General features: G+C 40.0%; 1 protein-coding gene across 1 annotated transcript in view; it reads left to right on the top strand.

Annotated features, from left to right (window-relative positions):
• The first annotated feature begins 2,364 nt into the window (after window positions 1-2,364).
• LOC308388908 (protein kinase C epsilon type-like) overlaps window positions 2,365-24,650 on the top strand; it is a 99,369-nt gene continuing 77,083 nt past the window's right edge. The window contains exon 1 of the mRNA XM_080869886.1: window positions 2,365-3,447. Within this exon, the coding sequence (XP_080726012.1) occupies window positions 3,100-3,447 (348 nt within the window). The 5' untranslated portion in view covers window positions 2,365-3,099. The remainder of the gene's footprint in view (window positions 3,448-24,650) is intronic.

Raw genomic sequence — 24,650 nt, 5'->3', positions numbered from 1 at the left:
TTTAATAAAATAAAAAAATTTTTACTATTTAATTTGTAAAAATGTGTATACACACACACACACACACACACACACGTAGGAAAATATTTAGTATACACATCCAGAAATGCATACACTATTATATATTGTACATATATTTATTAGTTTCAGGTTGGCCATTCTTGTATTTTGCTCGTTTGTGTTGTTGTGTTTGCACATCTCTGTTGCTTGTGGGGCTCGCACACAAGAATTTCACTCGCATGTGCTGTGCCAGTGTGCCTGCACATGTGATGTGACAATAAAAGTGATTTGATTTGATTTGATTTGATTTGACAAACCAGAGGATTAAAAACCTAAGATGGCTTAAAAATGTTTCCCTGCCTGTATGCAAGTATGGTTCCACCTCTGTGTGTTTCTTGAAATCATTAGGTCAGTATATTATGAGTATATGAAAAAGTCTTATTTCTCAGTCACCTTGTAATTTTCTAGGACATTGAAAAAAATCATGATAGTAATACGCTAGTTCTTGTATTTCTGACACAGAAATGGCCATGGTAAGAGGCTGTAAGAGAATTAAACTGGGACAGACAGTGTAGAGTAATTTACTTTCTCTGTCCTCTCTCAGAAGCAGTGCAGTTTATCATTTTTGCAGCTGGTGGGAGGTGCCTGAAACTTGAAATTACAAACAATCGACAACAGGGGTCAGTGATGTTCAAGGTTTAAGCATAACAGATCACTTTCACCCTGCTCATCTGAGTGTTTCTCAATATCCACCTTTTTTCAGTCAATCTGCACCCCCACTGTATATTAATGTTCACTTTTGCATAACATGGCCTAAATGAGGCAAGTAAACTAGCCTCTAACACACTTGTGTTCTGCAGATTGTAAAGATATTTTGGAGTCTTCTCAAACTTCCTCATATTTGAGATAAAGAAAAAAAAAAAAAAAAAAAAAAGATAAAGAGATGAAGATACATCACAAAAAAAGGTTCTCTGTTTTTGTAACTGTTGTTGCACAAGTATTCAACAAAAGTGAACTTAAAGAAAGAGACCAGCTGTTTGAAAACAGGTCAACAAAACAGGTTAAATTGGGGTTTTTTTGTCTAACACATTAAACAAAGCCAGTGAAAGCCTACATATTTGTCCTACATATTTGCTAATAGATAACAGAACATGTTCACTCTCTATTAAAAACTGATACCAGTCTGATATTTTGTCAGTGTTTTCAGCTGCTCCAGTGCTGAAAACACTAAATGCTATCTGCACATAAATGCATCCTTCCCTTGTGTAAAATGTGAATCACTCTTGGTGTTGTACTGAGCCTGTCAGGTATGTGTGCTCCTGCACTAAGACAGATCCCCGTGCATGCGGTCACCTTGTAGTTTCTGCTGTTAAATGAAGCAGACGCCTGACTCTTCTTCTACAATTATTCCAAATAAAACTAAGCTTGCACATAAATCACATTTGTCATCTGTGCCTCGGGAGAAACAGACTGCAGGTTCTGTGTCAAATATATAAAGCATTTGTCTGTATATATGAGAAGGTAGAAAATCTCATTCCTCTGTGTCACATGCTGTGTCTGGCTCCTTGCAAACACACCGCTTCATTTTTACCCTGGAAGGAATTCAAACAACGATGGTACAGTTTTAAAGACTATGGAAACTATGAAGACTCATGACACGATTTTGCAAAACTAATTAGAGTCCTGCTAGAGCCCTGGCAAACATTCATATCTTGCAATGCAGTCTTGCAGGTGCAAAGTAGGCAATTACTCACAATCTGTGCATTGCATCCTTGGTAAACCAAAACTGAAAACTGAAATGTTGCTTAATGCTGTGAAAGCCACTTGAGGCTGCAGATGTTTTAGGTTATATTTTTCTTCAGTGCTGCACACATCATGCTGCTGATAAGTAACATGGCTTTCAGTCACCTCTTTTAAATTCCACACATGCCTCACATATCCCTACATTCATCCCCCTAAGGTCCCATCTTTTTATGGCCTTGGCAAGTGGCCTTTATTGAGTGAATGAATGTTCATAATTCTGCACCTGGACATGCAGCAAAATGAGTGGAGACATGCTGCTAGGCGTCCACATTTCAGTATTAAACACTCTTGTTGTTTTTCTGCACACACACCTGTTTTTTTCTGCATTAATAAAACAGCTTTACACACACGCCTATTACTGTGTAAACCTGCACTGGCTTCTTTATACAGCCCTAGCCTTGCTCAAGGGCACCTTGGTGAATTGTTCAGGCTTTTATTTCTCTGCCTTCATATTCATCCAACCTTCCCCCCCAGCCCCGCTGCTCCTAAACACCGCCCCAGTCTTGGTTGCGTCGCACTCCCCCGTCTGTCACATCAGGCTCCGCTAAATCTGACGTGTTTTTCGCATTTCCTGCACCAGAGAGAGAGAGAGAGAGCGCGCGAGAGAGAGACGGAGACACACAGCGGTGTCGGGAGGCTGTGTCCACTGGAAGTTGAGCTCAAACAGCTGCACTGGACTGACACCAGGCCGTGCACCAAGCAGCAGGAGCCCGTTTTGACACATCCACCCACCGCCCCCCTTCTCTCCGCCCCTGCTGCGGTCGTTACCGGCCGCTGTCTGGTTCGCAGCTCGAACATCTCCAGTGCGCCGCGGCGGCTGGCAGCAGGTATTTGGAGCCTCCCACCCTCCGCACGGTGCAATGCAACGCAGGTCAGTGCTTCCAGGGAGCCCCGCTGCAGCTAACAGAGCTTTTTAATACCTCGAAGGTAAACACCATGACAGAGCGAATCACATCTGGGGCCTCTGCTCGTATGTGCGCCGTAGCTATTCATGTTTCTTCCGTGCACTTCTGAAGGCTTCCCGGGCTAACGGTCGCTTTTCCGCCACTGAAGTTCAGTTTCTGGGGGGAAATTTTGTAGCATAATCGACAAGTGCAGACGTTTCGAGACACGACAGCAGCTTGGTGTGCTTGGTGACTGCACTCTCTCCTTCATATCGGAGTGGAAGGAACACGCTCTGCCCGGAGGACCACCGGTTGAACGGAGCTGTTATTCAAAGCGCTAAAGCACGGTTGATTTGGGGGTGTTTGAGGTGAAAGGTGTCCTGTGGTTTTACTGGAAGCGCGTTTCATCGCCATGGTGGTCTTCAACGGGCAGCTGAAGATCAGGATCCGCGAGGCTCTGGACCTCAAACCCACAGCTTGGTCCCTGCGTCACGCCGTCGGTCCCAAGACTCAGACCTTCCTCCTGGACACGTACATCGCCCTCAACGTGGACGACTCTCGCGTGGGCCAGACCTCCACCAAGCAGAAGACCAACAGCCCCACGTGGAATTACGAGTTCATCACGGAGGTCCACGACGGCCGCAAGATAGAGCTATCAGTTTTCCACGACGCGCCCATTGGCTACGACGACTTCGTGGCCAACTGCATCATCCAATTCGAGGACATCCTGCAGAACAGCAGCAAGCACTTTGAGGACTGGGTAAGACACCTGAAGCACACACAGTGGGAGTGATAGTCGAACAAGGTGCTCAGACCTTCTCTGTCGTAGGCAAACGGACCTCAGTGGAAAGTTTTCCAATGAATCAGTTAATCACTCTTTTTCCAATCACAATTCTCCCGGGAGTCTGGCAGGAAGCAGACTATAAGTAGTCATATAGTTGCAGGGATTTACACCTAAAAATACAAGCTGTGTGTTCCATCATATTACATAATCTACAGACTCTATATAATAAGACAGGACCAACACTTAATAATACAGAAGGCTTAGCTAATGTTGTTTTTAATTTAATTTTATTTATATAGCGCCAAATCACAACAGCAGTCACCTCCAGGCGCTGTATATATAATCTAAAGACCCAACAACAGGGGTGTCAAACAAAGAAGTTCTGGATTACTTTGGAAAATGTGAAGGAGAGGATACATTTTAACAAGTTTTACAGCTTTTCCTACTGTTAAAGACTTCCCCTCGGGCCATTTACAATACACCAAATTGAATCCCAAAGAGTCACACTCACAGATTCCTTTCATTTACTACAGCAGCATTTTTTTTTATCATGTAAAAAAACTGAGACATACTGTTAAAATTGCACTTTTTGTCTTATATTAAGATACCTAATTGATTACATTTTTAGTTAAACTTCTTTACACTAACAGAAATTTGATTTTTATCAGTCCTTTGTCTGGAACATGATATCAACGTGAGCTGTATGTGCCCGCGATGAAAAATGTTTTTTATGTGGCTGCTCCACAATAAATGAGAGAAAACCCCAACACCCCCCTTTGAGACAGGACAAATAAATAGATAAATAAATAAGTAAAATAAAAGATGCAGTGTGGAAGAGAGGCAGAGATGAATAACTAGTGAGTGCATTTTTCAAAAGCAAAGTGCAGTTAACCAAAATGACCCACCATAAACGTGCATCGTTTTAGGGTTTGACATCCTGATGCCTGAGAAGCTTTGACCGCTCAGTATTTAGTGTGTTATCTTGATAAATGATTAATTGCTTTTAACTTGATAAATGATTCATATTCAGAACAAGTGGGAGTCAACTAATAGATTAAGTGAAGATCATTTGCTCATCATCTCGATTTCAAGTTCAAGCCCTGCCCTTTTAGACATGTTCACAATTGAAAGTAAACATCTACTTGCAGCGAATGATAGCTGTAAAGTGTGGATGCCAAGAAAAAAAAGTAACTTTTCCAACTGGCTTTTTCAGATGGAAAAGTTATGGGAAAGATCCCCACCCCAGTGTGTTAAATACTGCCACATGGAGCTGGCATCACAAGATGCATCACGGTGTCCTATTGTATGGTGCTTGGCGAACGTGCTGCAGCCACTAACTCATGACCCTACGCTGTGTCACTGCATCATCTCATGTCTGGCACTGATCACCACCTGCACTCATGTATATATCTTTCTACGTAGCACTCATAATTCTTATTCTCATGTATATATCTCATGTATATCTCATGCACATATCTTTCTTTCTACATAGCACTTTAATTCTTATTGTTTGCACTGAAGCACCGCAGCAATTTCCTAATGTTGTAAACCTCAACATCTGGCAATAAACCCATTCTGATTCTGATTCTGATTCTGATTAGTGGATGAAGAGAGAGAACTGATGTCTTAAAAAGCTACAAAGGCTGCGTTTGGAAAATGGAGAGGTGGCAGTAGATTAAGACCATAGACTGTATATAAAAGATGGTCAAAGATTGATTTCAGACTCTCTCTTTTGAACTCTCAGCGTTAGTGTTTCCTAAACCCACATGCTGCTTTTTTGGATCCGGAAATGATGAGCTGGTGGAGCGCTAAATTATTAGCCCAGGTCTGCGAGCTGCATCTATAAACTGTACAAGTGCAGCGTACAGACAGGGTAATTAATGCTAAGTAACCTAAAAATAAAGTACAAAAGTTTGACTCACAAAAACCTAAACACAGTTTTTTATTTTGGGTAGTATTATTTTTAAGATAATTTCACTCCAAAGGCATCAGTACCAGTAAGTCAGTTTCAGTGACTTCAGTTAGTGGAGGTTAGGCTCAGCAGACGGCTGCTGGCCACAGAGCCTTGTGTGGGCACACCTGTCAATCAAAGCAGCCATGTTCCTAGGTCTAGGCTGCACCAGTATCCAGGTGGATGAATTATACAAAATTCTCATCACCCAAAGAAACCCATAACTATTTATCATAACAGAATGTAAAATATTTAGTTCTGCTTTAATTTAGGACATTTTAACATGTGAGGACTTCTGTAGCTAGCTTCAAGTGGCCATTAAAAGAAACTTTCTTTTTTAGCCTCGGAGGTTTTTGCTGCAGAGACTGTGGTTTGCATTTTAGCGTGTTGAAGAAAGACATGGTGAAAGAAGAAGAGCAGTGCTTGGGTTAAAATTTTAAACTCACCTTCTCACCACTGATGATGTACATTAAATGACTTATAATGTGATTCCAGATGGTCCTTTGCAAGCCTCCGTATAGGACGAGTTGGGAATATGAAACCCTTTTCACTATTTCCTAATGCAGCGATGGGACACCTTGTGCGTATCTTTGAGATCTTGAAATGACTGTTGCTGTGAACTAGGTAAACAAAGTTGGATTGAGCAGATCTCAACCTGCAAGTCAACTGAACAGAGCAGATGACATGGGGCATAAGAGTTTAGCATGACACTAGCTCATTCAAACATTCAAAAGTACAAACAAATATTTCTATTTATAACAGCATTTATATTGTAGAAGCTCATGTTCTTACCATGAGCTGGTACATCAGTTTCCTTGACTCTTAGTTTATTTGTTCCTCTAAAATGAACAAGTGGGAAAGTGACATAGTGTGTTATTAAATTGTTATGCTGTGTTAGCGAACAGTTGCTTATTTACACATCCAGCAGACATGGAACAATATGCTGATTCATATGAAGTCATGTTTTCTGTGCAGAGAACCAAACCAAGGGAAATGTCTGGCTCTGCTTCTGTTACATGCTCCTCTAGCTAACTTGACTGTCTTCAGCAGCTAGCCACATAACACTAAGAGCAGCTGAAAGGTGGTTAAAGACAAAATGCTGGGATGCAGGGACTTGTGAGCAGAAGCGACTCCAAACATGGTCACTGTTGGTGTTTCATCCAACTCTCACATACAGATATACAGTATATTGATACATCTACTGGAAAGACCACAGATCGCATCTTTATAAACTGTGCAAAGATGATCACACTTTTGTTGTACACTACAGGATCTCTGCAACCCAAACTCTGCTGTCCTGCAGCTAAGTTTAGCAGATGCACAACAGGGTTCGCTACACACACAATATAGATCCTGTTGCCTTTGTTGTGCTCTTGTTAGATGAACCAGTGACCCACAACAGAGCTACAAAGAGTGGATGCAGTTAGGCCAAATGCATGACACTCATGCACACATTCACAGAAGCATTGGGGAGCCGTCCATTGTTGTCTGAAGCCGCTGAAGCAAATAGTTGGTTGATTGTATTATTGATGAGGCCATCAGGTCCATTAGACACAGTGAGAGAGAGCTGGGAGAAGGACAGGAAGAGAGAAAGCAGTGGATGGAAACCTTTACAGAATGTTGCACTGTAGGACAGAGAAGGTTGTTCTGTGGGGGAGTGTGAAGTCTCATGTGTTAAGATTAAGTTCTTGACAGAAGGACTCGGAATACGAGACTCTCAGTGAATCTTCTGATGGGTTTAAATATTTCTGAGCTGTATCACATGTGCTGCTGGTGGACTTCCTGTGCATTTACACTATTTCATATCATTACATTTATTTCTGCTCGCTTGTTTGTTGTTCAGTCTCTCTGCGCTCCTCTGTTTCTGTCTTCACTTTCCTCTCATCCCACAGCCGGTCGTGGCAGATGGCTGCTCATCACACAGCCTTGTTCTGCTGAAGGTCTCTTTCTGTTAAAACTGAGTTCTACCTATTAACCATGGCCAAGTGCTTGTTCATAGGAATTATCGGATTGTTGGAGTTCTCTTGCCTAAAATATAAAGCAGCTGGAGATGACTGTTGTTGTAATCTGGTGCTATATTAAAAACATTTAATTGCCCTTAATGTTGTAGAATGTAGGGAATAATCAAACAGGGATGCTGTTATGACTTTTCTCCTCACTACTCACTAGTAACTCAAGTTAGATAAAATTCAGTTAAATTAAGTAGTAGTATTACACAATGTGCCTGTTGAAACTTTCTGCTAGTTATTATGAAACACAGAGTACTTTATCGAGTTCAGGTCTTTGTTAAACCTTCTTAAGTTGTTATATCAAGCAAAAAGTAAAGCATCATATTGACAAATCTCATTTAAGGTACACTATTGAAGCTACTCTAGCCTGCAAGTGGCAACCTCCAGAGCTCAAAAATGAAGCCAAAAAAGTGTGTTTCCTCTTGTAGCCACTCAAGGCTGACTCCTGAAGGCAAATCAGACCTTTCATGTGAAAATGCCCAACTTTTCAGCATCAAAACGCATGTTAACCAACAGTATGGCCACTGTTGATAACTTTAGCTGCTAAACTAGAACCGTTTGTGCTTTCGTTCCGTTGTAGCCTTATAATGAATTATCTTGCAAAAAACATGTGAGGCACAGCTAATCCAAGAAGTTTGTCCTTCAGTTTTTTGATGAGTGATATTTTATTAGTGTCTGTGCATTGTACAGTTTATGAATGGTACTTACTAAAAGTGTTTGCTAGCATTAGCTGGTAACCTAGCGCTATGCCTTCTCATTCCAGTACGGTCACTTGTGATTTGTGCTAGTCTTGCTGCTTTTTTCCAGCCTCCAGCTCCATGTATGCAAGTAAAGGGCAAGAAAGATCGCAGAGGTATACCTCTAATATAAATTACTACACATGAAAATAGTAATCTTCTTGAACTGCAGTGGTGCTTTTTAAGTCAAAAGGTGCTATACGGCTGTCAGCCTGATCCATTTTCATTCATCAGCATGACAGGAATTTTTCATCTTGATCCTCTGAGTCTTGCACCTTGTGTTTGCACTTGTTTTAAGGCACTCCCACGGGCGAACATGTCTCAACTTAAGCTACATCAAGAGTTATGTCAGCTTAGACAAAGAAGAACTAGATAACAGCGTGTGGGAACTAAGACTGTGTAATTTCCTCACGAGTAATGCTAACGTAAGCTATAAGTCTGTTGTGGAGTGTTTTTATCCTTTAAGCAGAGGAATTGCAAAGGCTCAGAAAGTTGATGTTTACTATAGTAGCTTCAAACCAATTCTTCACATCAAATAATTCCAGAATAACAAAACATGATTTTCTTGGACTGGATTTCTTTCTCACTTCCAACACTTAGCGCTGCCCTTATGGCTGAAATCAATACAAGTCTGAAGTAATCACCAATCAGTGAGTTGATTAGCTGAGGCCATGTGTTGTTTCTTATTGTGGTGAGAAAGAGGAAACTTGTAAAGAAAACTCTTGTGTAAACCAACATGTCCTGTATCATGTACCAACTAGCAACCCTGCATGTCTGTTGATCCAATCTTATTCCATTGGATTGTATCGTATCGCATTACATGGTACCACATCTTTTTGTGTCATGTTGTATTATATTATGAACTACGAGATTTGTTCAGTGTGACTGCATCTGGTGCGAAGTCAATGAATAAAATTTTTTCCACTTGTTCTTTTGTTACGTTACGCTAGGGCCGTAACATCTTTCCAAATATTTCTTCAATCATGCATACAGGGAAACAATAAATCTATTTAAATATCAAGAATATGGCATAACATGCATCCATAATAATATTAGACTGTGAAATCAGTAGTGGAACCTTAACTAAATTTCATCGTTAGGTTGATGGAGACTAACTTTGCTCCAGACTAAAACAGTCCCTCTTATACCAAAGAGTGATTTATTTGTTATTTCTGGGCTCAGGCTCGGTTACAGATTTGTGTAAGTTCCCACACAAAAAAGAACCTTATTATTTTATTCTTCGGCATATGACAGACTTGAAGAAGTATGAGATCTTTTTAGGAGAATGATACTCAGACTGCTTAGAAAGTCAGAAGAACATTACCACAAATCACAATGTGCACATTGTTTGCCTCACAGTGATGTTTTATTATACACAGTATTTTTCAGGAGAGCCGTGCCACCTGTCTGTGACACCCAAACATGTCTTCCAGGAACTCAGGCAGAGTACTTACTGTTAGTCAGCAGATTGTTTTTGTATCATACGTCATCAATCATGAAACACAACTTCTTACTTTTCCCCCGAGTGTCATACAAATGCAGTCTGTGCTTTGTTTCTGGAGCTACATGGTTCTCATCATTTTATGTTTAGATGACCAAAGTGTGTTAGAGTAAGTGCTGCAGTGTCATCTGCTAGTATTACCAACACCGGGGCCCCATGGGGGTGGGAGACTGATGGTATCTCTCCAAGTTTAATTACTCTTTATACTAATGAATACAAGACTAATTCATCTTACATTTTTTTGAAATTTGCTGCTGATTCAGGGAGTGTAGGTTTGAAAACAGGAGATGAAATAAAATGTTGTGTGGATTGCTTAAACACCAGACAAGAAAATAAATATGTGATTTCAGAGTGAGCAAAAGCCTAACAGTGGTAGCTGTATAGAGGATGGAAATTAATATAAAAATTTTGGGACAATGAAAAATAGGCCATAGGACTCAAACACATCTTTAATTTAAAAGAAATGATGAGAATAATGAATGAATATCAGTGTTAAATTAGGAAACTGAATCCGTCAGCATGATAAAGAGACTGTGAGTGTCTGTTTTGTGTGTAAGGTGACAAACGGCTCAACTTAAACATGGCTATCCATGCTTTATAAATTAAAAGAACTGAATAGACCGCCCCATTGATTGTTGCTGAGGGAAATCTTTTGGGTCAGGATCAGACTGATACACATATCAGATGGTGCCTTGCCACTTGTCAGTAGCCAGTAACCACAGGCACAGAGAAAACAAAACAAAACCCAGGCTGCTTTCTATCTAAACTCAGCAGTTATTGTGTTATCCAGTAATTCATCAAGATATTGAGTTAAAATTATTTCTTTGCCACATAAAAGTCACTCAGGCGCATTCAGAGTCAGTAGACTTACCACAGCTTTTCATTTAGATCAGTTGTCTCGAACTCCAGGCATCGAGGGCCAGTGTCCTGCAGGTTTTAGATGTGTCCTTGATCCAACACATCTGATTTAAATGGCTAAATTACCTCCTCAACATGTCTTGAAGTTCTTCAGAGGCCTGGTAATGAACTAATCATTTGATTTGGGTGTGTTGACCCATGGTGAGATCTAAAACGTGCAGGACACCGGCCCTCGAGGCCTGGCGTTCAAGACCCCTGATTTAGATGCAGTCAGTGGCCATAAGCATCATTTTGCAGTGTGTAGGGTTAATATCGTGGAGTGTTGCATGCTAAAACAAACCTTATTAAACTTTACCAACAAACACAAACACATGAGTGAAAAGAAATTGGAAAAAAGTGCAGAAAACAAAGCCCCCACCTGGGACTCAATCCAGGGTCCACTGTTCTTTAAAACATTAGACCAGTATTGCCGCAGTCGGTGCATCACAGCACCAACACCAAAGGTAATCCTGCGTGGATGTATTTGAAACCCTGGGACGAGAACACATTGAACTGTCCCACAATGTCCCACCTGAATGCTTTACTGTCCTCCCCTGTCTATGTCTGTGGCTTCTGCTTTCACACACTTTTGTTGTCTCTTCATATCTGATAATGCTTTCTCCTTTAATCTTTTATGAATTTTATGAACTCCATTAAATAATCCACACAGTTCCCCACTTGCAGCACATACAATAGCCTTTTCATTCATGGCAAAGGAACGTCAGAGAGTTAAGGTTTTTGGACAGTTTTATCCTTTGGCAAGATCTTATCCCATGACGCAAAATAGTTCTGCAGTAAACGAAAGAGGTTTTGGAGACACTGGTGTGTTGTCTTTGTCTAATGGTGGTGATACAGTATCCACTGTGCCTGGAAATCAAAAAATCTGCAGATATTTCATTTGACAAAAGCATGTGAACTGAAACCTAATACCCGTGTTGTGACAAGTAACAATATTAATACAACAACAAAAAAAACCTGGGCATAAATCCAAATGTGTCACTGTATTCCCGCAAGCCTTTACAAGCTCTGTGAATAATCACCTTCAGAAGAAAGTCATACCTGCCGAGCAGGTCACATAGTGCGCGCACACACACACACACACACTCTGTCATAACAGTGAGTTCACGTCCCAGAAATTTGAGCTCATTATTCAAGCATGCATGAAGAACAGTAATCAACGATATGAAAATTGTTGTGTAATGGATTGTGCAAAGTGCTCCAGTAGCTCACAGTTGACTTGCTGAAGTAACAGCATTTGGGTACTGACCAGTTTCCAAACTGCCAAGACGTAATAAAGTATGTGGCAAATTGTAAATAAACTCAATAATTTCAGAATTAATGAGAGAACTGTGCTTTGCCTTGCATATCCAGCACATGTGGGATGTGATTTAGCAGGGCCGGTCACTGGTTGGTCTGTGGTGAACATGATTTATGAATTAACGCTACTTCAGTCCAGCAAATATCAGTTTGATATGTGGCTTTGGCTAAGCTGGAGAAAAAAACGCTGGAGAACAGAAAAAAGGTGCAAGAACTGATGTTCGTTTGACATGAAAAGGAGATCGCATTCCTAAATCTGTCAGGAATTTCTGTTCTCCTCTGAATCGTGTGTAGGCAGCTGCCTTGTCGGAACTTGTCATTAAAGAGAGAAGTGTGGAGAAGGACATTCAGGGTTTGGTGTTTCTGCCAAACAGGCAGCGATTGAGGGGAGGTAGAGAGGCAGTCAAGAGCAAGACAAAGAGGGTGTTGAAGGAAGCTGTCTGCTTTTGAATGGTTAAATGACTGAGGGATGGAGGGGGAGGACTGCAGCAGCTGTCAAACTCATGTTGAGGATTTTAGAAATGCACATCAAAATAAAAGTTCTTATGGATTCCATGGTTGAATAGACATTTTTCTATACCATAGCACTGGTGATAGAAATGCTAGAACCATAACTTCTCTTTTTCAGCTAAACATATTCTTACATATATCAGTCCTAGTTATAGAAGTATAGTTGCAAGTGTTTCTTGTGAAAGTCAGGGATATGGTCAAAGTTGGAGGTAGAGCTGTGCAGACCTCTCCATACATTGGGAAATGGGAGGTTAGGGTCTAATGGTGTTTGAACAGCAGCCCACTCAATTAACTTTTTTCCTGTTTTCAAATACCTGTGGTGTCTGGCAGAGGACCTCAGGGTACTGTGGATTGCGTGATGGAGGCTTTGTGGATCAGCTTTATTCTAGAACATCCCACAGACTCTCACTTGGATTGGGATATGCACTGTTTTAAGGCTGGCTCAACACTTTGGGCTTGTGTCATGGTTTTTGTTCCTATTGTCCTGCCGGGGGGACATCTTTGCCATGGCTTGGTTGAAAACAGTGTTTAGGTTGGTGGTACGTGCCAAAGCAAGATCCTTAAACCGTGTATTTCAGATGTGGTAGAAAAAGTAGTTAAAATCCTAAATATGCATTTGGGCGACATCTTAAGGGTTTTAAGAAGAACAAAGAACACTCGAGATAGCTGCACATGGTAAACTCTTATGATGCGGAAATGCCGATGCCGTCTTTCAAACCTCCCCCCTCCAAGTACAGGGGTATTTATTTGTGGAGGATATTTCCATGAACATTTATTAGTTAGGTTCTAAGAAAAAATCTGCAAATGGCTGAGGCCACAAACTCTGAACTGCGACTTGGCGGGGGTGTACTGTAGTGTACTGCAAAACAGAAGGAGGAAAATGAGATATGAGACAGTGAGCATTGGTATTGCAGATTAAGATTGCACAGGAACATGTAAAGATCTTTCTCTCTTTCTGTGCCTTGTGTTTAAATTGTAATGTTTCACATGTATTTTGGGGGCACCTGATGTAATGAAAGAGGAGGAAGTGGCTAACTGATGAGCACGAACAGATATCATTTGCTTTGTCCAGTCATGTTTTAGTCACAACTCTTCTCATTGTTAGGTTCATCAGATTAAGTGGTCTGCGCACTTGCTGTAAAAGCCCATCTCACATTGATACACTCGAATGAAAATGCTTCACATAATTGTTAAAAAAACATGAACATTTGGCCTCTCTCTGTTGTTCACTCTCTCCTGCTAAGACTCCCACCTTCCCTCATTTGTTAGCAGTGTAAAGGGTGTGATGTGAGTAGTGTTGGCAGGAGCTATATCTTCTTAACATTGGTTCTGTGCCATATGGATTTAGCCAGCAGCTGCCAGAACTGCAATGAAAGGCATTACAATTTATTCTCATTTTCTATACTTTCCTGCATCACTTTTGATTAGCAATTATCATCCATGGACTCTGTGCAGAGTCTAATTCTATTGGACATGGAATACATATGAAAAAAAGTCTATGAAGTACCAGTGCCAGTGGTAGACTATGGTAATCTGTGTGTAGCTGAACACATCACTCTAAGAGGGGTAGGAGGCAGGAATACAGTGATTGTAGTATATTCACGTGGGATGCGTGCATTGCAAACAATACAGGTTCAAAAACACTATAAATCATTCAAACATGCTGAGATAGCTTCTTTGTGATTAGCACAGAATTAACCATAGAACCGTTGTACATAGAGAAAATAAACATGTGCAAATATTCTTCATCTTCTTCTAAGGTAGAGGTAAGATTGTACAAAAACTACCTAGGTGAATTAAATGAAACCTGTGAAATTATCTGTGAAAATGTGGGTTAGATCAAGTTCATTTTCATTAAGACTGCACTTTCCAGGGATGCACTGATCCAACTTTTGCCATTTGCAATCTGATACTGATGCATCGGTTTAGGGGATCTGCTGATTCGGGCACCCCCCCAACCCAACCCACCCTGAAAAGCAAAAGCGGAAGAGAATCGATGGATGGATGGAGATAATGAAAGCAGACTGATAAAGTTTTTAAAATGGGAAAATATTTTTTTATTCAACCAGTAACTATCATTGGTGTGTCTCCCAGCTCTCTTGTTCCCAGCTGTGGCGCTAACACTGTTTTTGTGGTATTGCAACTGTGACAAAGCCAGATTGCTGTGTGGTTGTCTGCGGTTGAAACGACTGTGGTTCAGCTGCTGGAGCTGACAGAGGAGACACACAGGAAAAGTCTGCCGAGGCGAAAACAAGTTCAGCTCCGACTGACGAGTTAACGAGTGCGCCACACTTCAAGGCTCATGTTGATGAAGGCCCCAGCCTGTGATTTCTGTAAACAGTTATATACTTTATGTTCAGTCATCTGAGGAATGTTTCATGCAAAAACAATTGTGCACTGGAAGGTCTGTGTGGAAAGTAAAATTTACTTCATGTTGTATAATTTTAAAGAAAGGCGTTGCCCTAGTGTGCTAATGCAAATGGGCGTACAAACGGCTGATTGTTTTATGCAGTGTTTCATTTTCGCTTTTTCAGAAAAGAAATGACAACTTAATTCTGACAGAAGAACACAATGTAAAGATGTTCATTTTTAAAGTTCCCCTTCAGTCTAGGATACAATTCACAATGAAAGGTGAGAGAGAGAGAAAAAAATACCTGCATACCAGTATGCCTGTGCTCTGATATGCCCATTGGGTCTCGCTCACTCAGCAGTTTTTATTTGCACGTCTGTGGTGAAAACTGCACATTCAAAAGTGTAATTGGTCAGAACAGACTTTCAGGGTGTCACCTAAAAAATAGCAGAAGTGCAGGAAATGACCCAAATCTGCATAAGGATATAACTAGCAGAGGATAGTGATCAAATTAATAATTATACCAATGTATTTGCCAGAAACTGGCATTACTTACCGCTGTTGCTGTTACTGAGCAGTGTTAGTACTCTGACCACGTTAAACCATTGACCTACATGTAATCACATCTGGACTATTTGGTAGAATCTAGAAATTTTACTAATCTTATTATTAAATCATTCACCTAAAGTTTTTACAGTGAGCCTTTCTACAGTGGTGCAACAGTAGAAAATTAAATCAAACGATAATCCCTGAAGATGAAGCCACTTAAAAGTTAATGGTCCTTTACTTGCACCATCTCAGGCAGCTACAAAAATATAAGGCTGTCTGCATGTTAATGCAGAGTTACACCATTATACAATAAAATGCAATACAGTCTGTTGGAGAAGTTTCAGTAAACACTGTGAAATGACATGCATATCTGTGTTTTACATGGGTTCTGGACCTGGAAGTGTCTTGCTGAAAGCCTCTTCAGCATTTTCAGTGCAGTGCAGTTTGGCTTCCGTAGGCTTTGTAAACTCTCATGCAGAGGGAATAGAGGAAGAGCTCAGGCTTGCTCTCTTCTTGACCCTGTTTGCCTGTGGGCTGTAGTAGAGGGGTGTCCTCTGTATGGGCTGAAGGAAACGGGGGCTGGGCTGTGCATGTTTATGTATGTGTGTGCGTCTAAAAATAGGGGCAGTGTGTTGGAGTCACACGGTAGGCCCTACTTCCTGTTTTCACTGTCCAAGTTTACTTCCCAGAGAAAGAAAGGAAGAGGGAGATGAGAAATATGGCTCTCCAGGTGCCCCGCCGTAGCTTCTGTTATCATTCATTTTTCTGCTGTGCTGTCCGTGTTCGCTACAACACAGTAAATTACAGTGGCACAGATATGTAAGGAATGCATGATGAAGAAATAAGCCACTTGTGATGAAAGCTTTACTGTTTCTCCTGCAGTTCCTGTCAGCACCACTTCATAAAAACACTTTTCACAAGAAAAGAACTGAAGCAAGAATTACTGTGAAATTTCTCCATATCGTTGTGCTTGCCACACGTGGGATTATTAGCATTTATAACATATTCTTCTCTATCGACTGATGACGTTTCCTGGTCTCTTTCCAGTGTGTTTCCGGTGCTCTATTATTTGCAGAATGGTTTTAGGCTAAAACAGACACATTCATAATCTTTCCATATAATCAAAATAACCAAGTAATAATAAAAAAAAAACAACCCCAAAAGACAAAAACAGTCTATTTGTTGTAGGATTTGTGCTAAATATATGTCATGCTAAACTATTAAGTGACTTTCAAGCAATTTGGTTTGTTGCAAAAGTTGGATGTGTAGCTATGATAAACCACATTTAAAATGTGGGTTTTCATATCTAAATGCTAACAGCTAAATACAGAACAAAAGTCTGAGGACGTGCCAGAACCTGTAGTGACACCTGAGCTTGGGGGCGGAAAAGAGGCATCTCACAAGTCTGGACACAAGTACTGATATCAGCATTAGCCTGAGAGAATGCTTCTGCACGGTTCTCTGCCCAACCATCTTCTAGTTAAAGTAGCAGTAGATCTCCAAAGCATAACAAAAGCAAGCATTACTAGTTAGCTGCTCAGCTGTATCTGATCCTGAAAAGTAAGTGCGAGGGGATTGTTCACTAGTAAAAGGATTGTGGATGGCACTGGGAGGATTAAAACATGGTGCTACCTATGTGTGGCTAACCTGCTGAATTGTTAACATTACATTAGCAGAACACAGAAATGTAAACATGGGCTCTCAGAACAGGAAAGGAAGAAAATCAACTGGAGATTTGATATATACCACACAGAGGTACTGCAGAGCTTATGTAACAGCCTGATGAAGTCTGTAAATCATAATTTGCAGTGTAGAGGTCAAGCATCTGTGGAATGTCTGCAACGTAAATCACCGGTGAGCTCCACACAACAGAATTAAACTTAGTAAGGCACCATCTACATTTCCTCATAAACAGGATGAGAGAAGAGAAAACACCCTGTTGTTCCATTCACACAAACACAGAGTGGACATTTATCAAGCTTTCAGCCAAACTCAAGGATTTGAGTGGCTTATGATGCTGTGATCAGCTACTTCTATATTACACAAATACATGTAATCGGTTTCTTTTGCTTTTCGTGGTCTTCCACTTAGCTTCTTATGTAACAGTTGGGCAAAGATGTCTGTAAACGTCTAGCCATCCAACTATTAATGCACATAATTAGGTGTAAACTCAGTATTCTGGATAGTGGCCCCACCCCAGAAAAAGCAGAGCAGATCAGTCAGGTAGAGATCAGAATCAGAATCAGAATCAGAATACTTTATTGATCCCTGGGGGAAATTATTTTTTGTTACAGTGCTCCATTTTAAACCAACATTAAGACAAGACAGACAATACGCTAACTAAGAATAGTACAATATATACATATATATACATACATACATACATAAGTCACTCATAAATAAATAGTTGGAAAAGAAACATGTGTAGTTGTAGCAGCAAACAGTGTGTTAAGTGGATGCGTTGTACAGGGAGATGGCCACAGGCAGGAATGATTTCCTGTGTCGTTCAGTGGTGCTTTTCGGTAATCTCAGTCTCTCACTGAACGAGCTCCTGTGACTGACCAGCATGTCATGGAGTGGGTGGGAGGTGTTATCCAACATTGTCTTTATCTTGGACAGCATCCGCCTCTCCGACACCACCTTGAGGGAGTCCAGCTCCATCCCCACAACATTGCTGGCCTTACGGATCAGTTTATTAAGTCTGTTGGCATCTGCGACCCTCAGCCTGCTCCCCCAGCATGCAACAGCATAGAGGATCGCACTGGCCACAACAGACTCATAGAAAATCCTCAGCATTTTCTGGCAGATGTTGAAGGACCTCAGTCGCCTCAAAAAATAGAGACGACTCTGGCCCTTCCTGTAAAGTGCTGTGGTGTTTTTAGCCCAGTCCAGTTTATTGTCAATGTGTACTCCAAGGTATTTATAGTCCTCCACAATGTCAACACTGACTGAGATGCACTGTAAAAAAGAAAAATCCTAAAAAAACAGTAATGTTCCGGCAGCTGGGGCGCCAAAATAATACCGTAAAATAACAGAAAATAACTTTCTCATAAAAATACGGTTATTTTCATTTTAATGTGATTAAACAATGAAATTACCTATAAACAAGGTCAATGAATCCGGCAATATGAATAATAATAATACTTAAATGTACAGAAATATGCAGTTAACAGTTGGTTTAAATGATAATAATAATGGATTGCATTTATATAGCGCTTTTCGAGACCCTCAAAGCGCTTTACAAATCCACTATTCATTCACTTGTTGGTGGAGGCAGCTACAGTTGTAGCCACAGCTGCCCTGAGCCAGACTGACAGAAGCGAGGCTGCCATATCGCGCCATGGGCCCCCCTGGCCATCACCAGTAGGCGGTAGGTGAAGCGTCTTGCCCAAGGACACAACAACTGAAACTGTCCGAGCCGGGGCTCGAACTGGCAACCTTCCGATTACAAGACGAACTGCCAACGCTTGAGCCACGATCGCCCTAAATAACATTATTTGATGTAAAAAAAAAGTTTATAAGAATCATTTTATATATTTTTCCATAGCATTACATTTGAATTTAACAGTTCAATCTGTCAAATAACGGACAAATATTTGTGAAATTATGATACATTTGTGAATGTATTTTAACAATCTAAATATGCATATGTACAGACAAATATATTTAAAAAACAAGAAAATTCTGTTTTATTACATTTACAGTGATTTTATGTTGTTTTACATTTGAAATGTAAAATCACAGCCTATTTATGTAAATTTAATGATATTCTAGAAAAACTGTACAAAACTGTAAAATACACAGTAAAATACTTATATATTACTTTTTTTTTTTTTTACAGTGTGGTGTACCAACTAGATATAACTATCAGTTTAATCAAAATATGATAACAGTTGTTGAGCTGTGAATCATGGCTAGAGCTGAGTCTCCTAAATTAAAAATTGTTGGCTTCCAAAGCGGTCGACTTCTTAAGTAAGGCAACATGATGTCCTGGGGAATAATAAATCATGTGTCTTGCTAGATTCAATAAAAGCTTCGGAAATGTTAACATGCTTTCGAAGCACAAGCAGCCATACAGGAATGTACCTACATATGCACAATGCAGTATATAACTGGAAAATTACTGCAAATTTTCATCTAGGTGACATTCTTAGTAAAAGTGCAAGATGATTCTTCTCATTAGTTTTTGCCTTCATGAAACTTCCCCTAGATGATTGTATCTCTGTGTTTATCTGTGCTGTGTTCCTGTACAAGTGTCAGTGAGTTTGTAGCTGTAGGTCTCTTTGAGGATACATGAAGCCACATGACTTCAGCTTGACTAAAGCTCATGTGATACCGTAAAGGCTTTGGGACAGTTTTCTCTCTCCCCTACGCCAGAGGAATGCATCTCAGTGTGATTAGGTTAAGATGAAGCTCATTAAGCTTCAGTTGACAACATGTGACATTAATAATTGAATCTTTGAATCAACCTCGTAGTCAGAGATAGACCACAAATTCTTGGAGGTATCCAAACTTCTTCGTCAGTTGCCCCCTTAGTCATTTGCGGATATTGTAAAAACAAAATAAAGCAAAATGAAAAATAAAAAGAGTATATTTACTACACCTTTGTCTTGATGTTTCGCCAAACCTAAGGTTTAGCAACTTATTAACTTATATATTATAAACTTGCAACAACATTTTTTGAATCCAGCAAAATGAATCCCTCTACCTGAAAGCATAGGCGCCATTAGAATGATACCGAAACCAATGTTTGGTCATTTAAAAATCTGATATATCGACCAATATTTTTTGAGTCTTAAACAGATTTTCCTAACGTGTGTTATGTATAGTTATTTATTTACTTATTTATGCTCTGCCCGACTCTGCTCGGATCAGCTGGGAAGTTGCTCAATGTTGTCTGGTGGACTAACTATACAATATCAATATCTTTCTCCTGTCTTTAATTTTTCATTTGTAGGCCATCACAAATGGCCATACTGTCAGATCGGCAAGTAGTTAGTATCGACAGATAATATCAACCTGTTACTTGATATTACAGTATATAAGTACATAAAAGATGGACATTGCCTGTGAAAATGAAAAGTGGAGCCACTAGTGAAGCTTCTTAAACCATCTCTCTGACGGCCAACATAGACTGTATTGTATATATACAACCTATATATTGTATATATATAGATGATATATATACATGACAAAACTCCCCTAGTGCTTACTACAGTTATGACTTTGGTAAACTCATTTGTGGTGAAATTATGGTCTCGGTCATTACTTGCGAGACTTCTTCAGTACATCATGTTTATTGTGTAAACTGTGGTTTGATTTACATTAGATGCAGATAAAAGGTATGCCAGTATCCCATTTCCAGTTACGATTCCACCAAAGCTAGTGTGTACTCCCTTTGTGTTAAAAGCAAAGCCCCCCCCCCCCCCTCCCCCCTCCCCCACTGTGATGGAGTGCTTGTTTATAGTGGCTCATCTGATTCTTGGAGTTTTTTGTCTAGTAGGGTGTTGACCTTACAATATAAATCACCTTGAAGTGACTGGTTTTGTGAAATGGCACTACATAAATAGAATAGAACTGAACTGAATTTTAGCTTCTTTTTTGTTTCTGTGCAACAGGAGAGGCATCTAAATAAACTATCCATCCATCCATTCGCTACCGCTTATCCTTTTCAGGGTCGCAGGAGCCAATCCCAGCTGTCATGGGGCGAGAGGCGGGGTACACCCTGGACAGGTCGCCAGTCTGTCGCAGGGCTAACACACAGGGACAGACAACCATTCATACTCACATTCACACCTAGTGGCAATTTGGATTTTCCAATTAACCTATCCCCACAAGCTGCATGTCTTTGGACGGTGGGGGGAAGCCGGAGTACCCGGAGGGAGCCCACGCAGACACGGGGAGAACATGCAAACTCCACACAGAAAGACCCCGGCCTGATGGTGGAATTGAACCTTCTTGCTGTGCGGCAACAATGCTAACCACCGTGCCACCGTGCTGCCCACTAAATAAACTATTAATTTTAAAATAACCACAGTGTTCACTCTGACATAGAATAGATACCCTGTTACCTATTTTCATATGGTGTCAGCATGGGTCTAGACTTTTGACAAACTGCTGTTTTATGTGGTTGAAAATGTCTAACATTCATCTTCTGTTGATCAAACAGAGATAAATCTTAAGTCACATGTTTCTGGGTATTTCTCATAGTAGTTTCTTCATCCAGAGCAGATGCAGACATCTTGAGTAATTCGGGGGGTTTTTTTCAACTTGTAAATTTACAAGTTAAGATGTTTGTCATGTGGTGTGTTCGAGGCCTTCAGTACAGGGCTGTGTTCTGCAGCCTGCTGTTTATAAAGGCCAAACAGCTCTAATATAAATCTTTAAGTGGAGCTAATGGTCGACTAATGCTTCAGGTATGTTTTGAATTAGCGTTGGCGGGCGAGGACAGTATGATATACTATGTGTGTACTGTGAATATGTGTGTGTGTGTGTGTGTGTGTGTGAAGTGTGTGCAAGATAACCCAGAGACAACCTTTTTTTTTAGCAACATGACAACATGTTCAAATAGATCACACAGTACAAGAGACCTGGAAGAACACCAAGACCGTAATATAGGCTGGTGCATACAAAACACTTTCTTGCAGACATTTGTGGCACAATGGATCTAAGTTGGAAAGCTGTGGTGTAATTGCTAATACTAATGCATAATTTGTGTCTTTTTCGCGTGATTTTTTGAATGTAGATGTATGTATGTGTTTTTGCGTGTGTGGGTGTGTGTGTGCAGTAGTAGTAGAAGCAGATGGGTGTGTGGGCGGTCTCTTCCTCTCTCCTCCACTCATGCTGAGAGTGAGAGAGCAATAAACACGAGTATTATCGAGAAGATGAACTTGTGCAGTGTAGTTGTGTTTTTCAGCTCTGTAATATTAATTTTCTTGTTGCTCCTCCCACAGTCAGTTTCCCCTCAAGGCACAAAGTCATAAGGATACATGCAACATATTCTGCAGATAACGTGTCTGTTAACACAGAACGCACAGTAAGGGCTTCGGGCAGTGGATGAGTTTTTTTTTCTTCAAGAGAAAGTGTCTGAATTTAATTAATTAAACTGCATTGAAAGAGTTTCGTTCAAAATCTTTTTTTTAGGTTGTTGCTGCTAAACACAATGGTATGCTAAACTAGTATTAATGCACAATGTACATTAAGTGTGAAGGATCTCTTTCAAGGGACATTTTTTACTAAATTATGTTCAGTGTTTGTCTGAGTTATATCATATTTATATTTTTGTTGACTTATAGGTACAGTCTTATAGACATCTAAAGTCTCAATAAACATGTCCAACAGAGCATCATCAGGTAAGTTATGATAACAAATTTTACCAGCTTAAGAAGCACTAAAATTAAGGATATTACCTCTCTCTTATTATTTTATTTTACTCAGATTTCCAGGTTCCCAAAACCATTTCAGTTATTTTGGCTTTTTTAAAGGCTAGTTTCTATTTTGATTTTAATTAATTGAAACATTTTTCTTTCACATCTAGTTTTCTTTTTAATAATTAAATTTTCAGTTACAACCGCATGTTACTGGGAGAACTTTGAATATACAGTACTTTGTTGTTCAATATGTACAATACCCCAAAAGATAACAGAAAGCGAGAAGAAATACAAACAAACAAACCCCCAAACAAAACTCAAATATAAAAATAAAATGTATAAGGGACATTCAGTGTACAGTTAACTACGATAGTGATGTAGAGATTTGGTATCAGGTCATGATAAGGTGATCATTTTAAATGTTTTAAATAGAAATGGCTGCCATGCCTTAAGAAATTTGGTGGTTGAAAAAACCTCATGAGGTCTGCAAGCCACTGTTCATGTGTGGGAGGAGCTTCCTGCTTCCATCTTAAAAGTGAAGCAAAGACAATAGAATTCGAAAAGTATTTTGAGAGAGTGACTTTGAGGTATCACTCCAAAGACAGCCTAAGAGCAGAAGGATCAAATTTAATGTTATATATCTCTGAAAGGGTATTAGATATAGACACCCAATAGTTATGAAGATTGGGGCACGTCCAAAAAGTATGAAGGAGTGACCCTGTTTCTGCTTTACATCTGTTACACAGGGGGTCAGCTCCCAGATAGAACTTGGCTATGTTTTCCTTGGAGATAGGTAATCGGTGTAGGACCTTGAATCGGAGGAGCCCATGCCTGGCACATATAGAAGAGGAGTGTACCCTGTGGAGAAAAGATTGCCAGAGTTCATCTGTTATATCCATCCCAAGGTCTTTCTTCCCCTGTGCCTCAAGGATGGAGAGAGAAGGAGACTGTAGATCTAATAATATAGTATAGATTTCTTTAATCGCCCCTCTCTTATGAATGTTTTTATTAATAATTTTATCCAAAGAAGTTTCCTCAGGTAATTCCAGAAATGAACGAAATTTTAAATAGCAGAAAAAATGCCTCCGAGGAATATTAAACTGCTTCAGGAGCTGCGTGAATGAGGCGAAAATTCCAGCTACAATAAGGTCCTTTCACATCTAGTTTTAGTTTTTAGATTCGTTTTGGTTAACTATAAAAACCCTGGTGTTTAAGTAGAAGTGACCAATATTGCCGGGTTGTATAGTTCTACATGTGGCGTACTGATCTGAATTTCATTCACACTATTAATTTATTGTGGACTTTGTAGTTGCCTAAAAATGATATATTAGCAGCCATTAGAGAAGAGGCCTGTATTACTACAACTAAGAACTAATTTTCTTGGCTCACTACTTTAAAACCAAGAAAATTATTTTTAACATTATTAATGTCACATTTATAAACTTACAAAGGTGAAGGAAATGCTAGTAATGCTAGCTACCGGATGTTAAAATAGGAGAGAAGGAATCCTGCAGACTGTTTTTTAACGATGTAACCAGTTGTGTCTTCCTTTTTTTTTAGAAAATATTGTTATTTTTTAAATATGAGAATCATTTTGCTTAGTTTGCTTCACTGCGCCTGTTTGTCATTGTGCTTCTTGTGTGATGGACTTCACTGAGGCAACTCAGGAACCAGGTGAGGCAAAGATAATGTTTTAACCCAACGACAGAGTAACTGGTGCCCCCGAGTTTGGAAGAATTATCCCAAATGGAGTTTGTTTCAAGTCTACATGTAACAGCTGTGTGTTGGAAATACTAAAGGTAATGAGCCAGATGTTGACTTGTTTTAAAAACAGTGGCAGCAGACATTACTGCTAAGTCAAAATCATAACAAGTCTTTTAAAGACTGGCTCTGAAGCCCTGTGCCAAATATTTAATTGTTGTTGACAGAGCCTGAGAGTGGAGCATGTATTGTTTTAGCTGTGTTTTATTGTTTTCATGTCTTCTTTG

Source organism: Rhamphochromis sp. 'chilingali', assembly GCF_963969265.1.
Source record: "Rhamphochromis sp. 'chilingali' genome assembly, chromosome: 20".
Classification (NCBI taxonomy): Eukaryota; Metazoa; Chordata; class Actinopteri; order Cichliformes; family Cichlidae; genus Rhamphochromis; species Rhamphochromis sp. 'chilingali'.
Note: the sequence above shows the minus strand (reverse complement) of the source record. Positions and strands in the feature narration are given on the sequence as shown.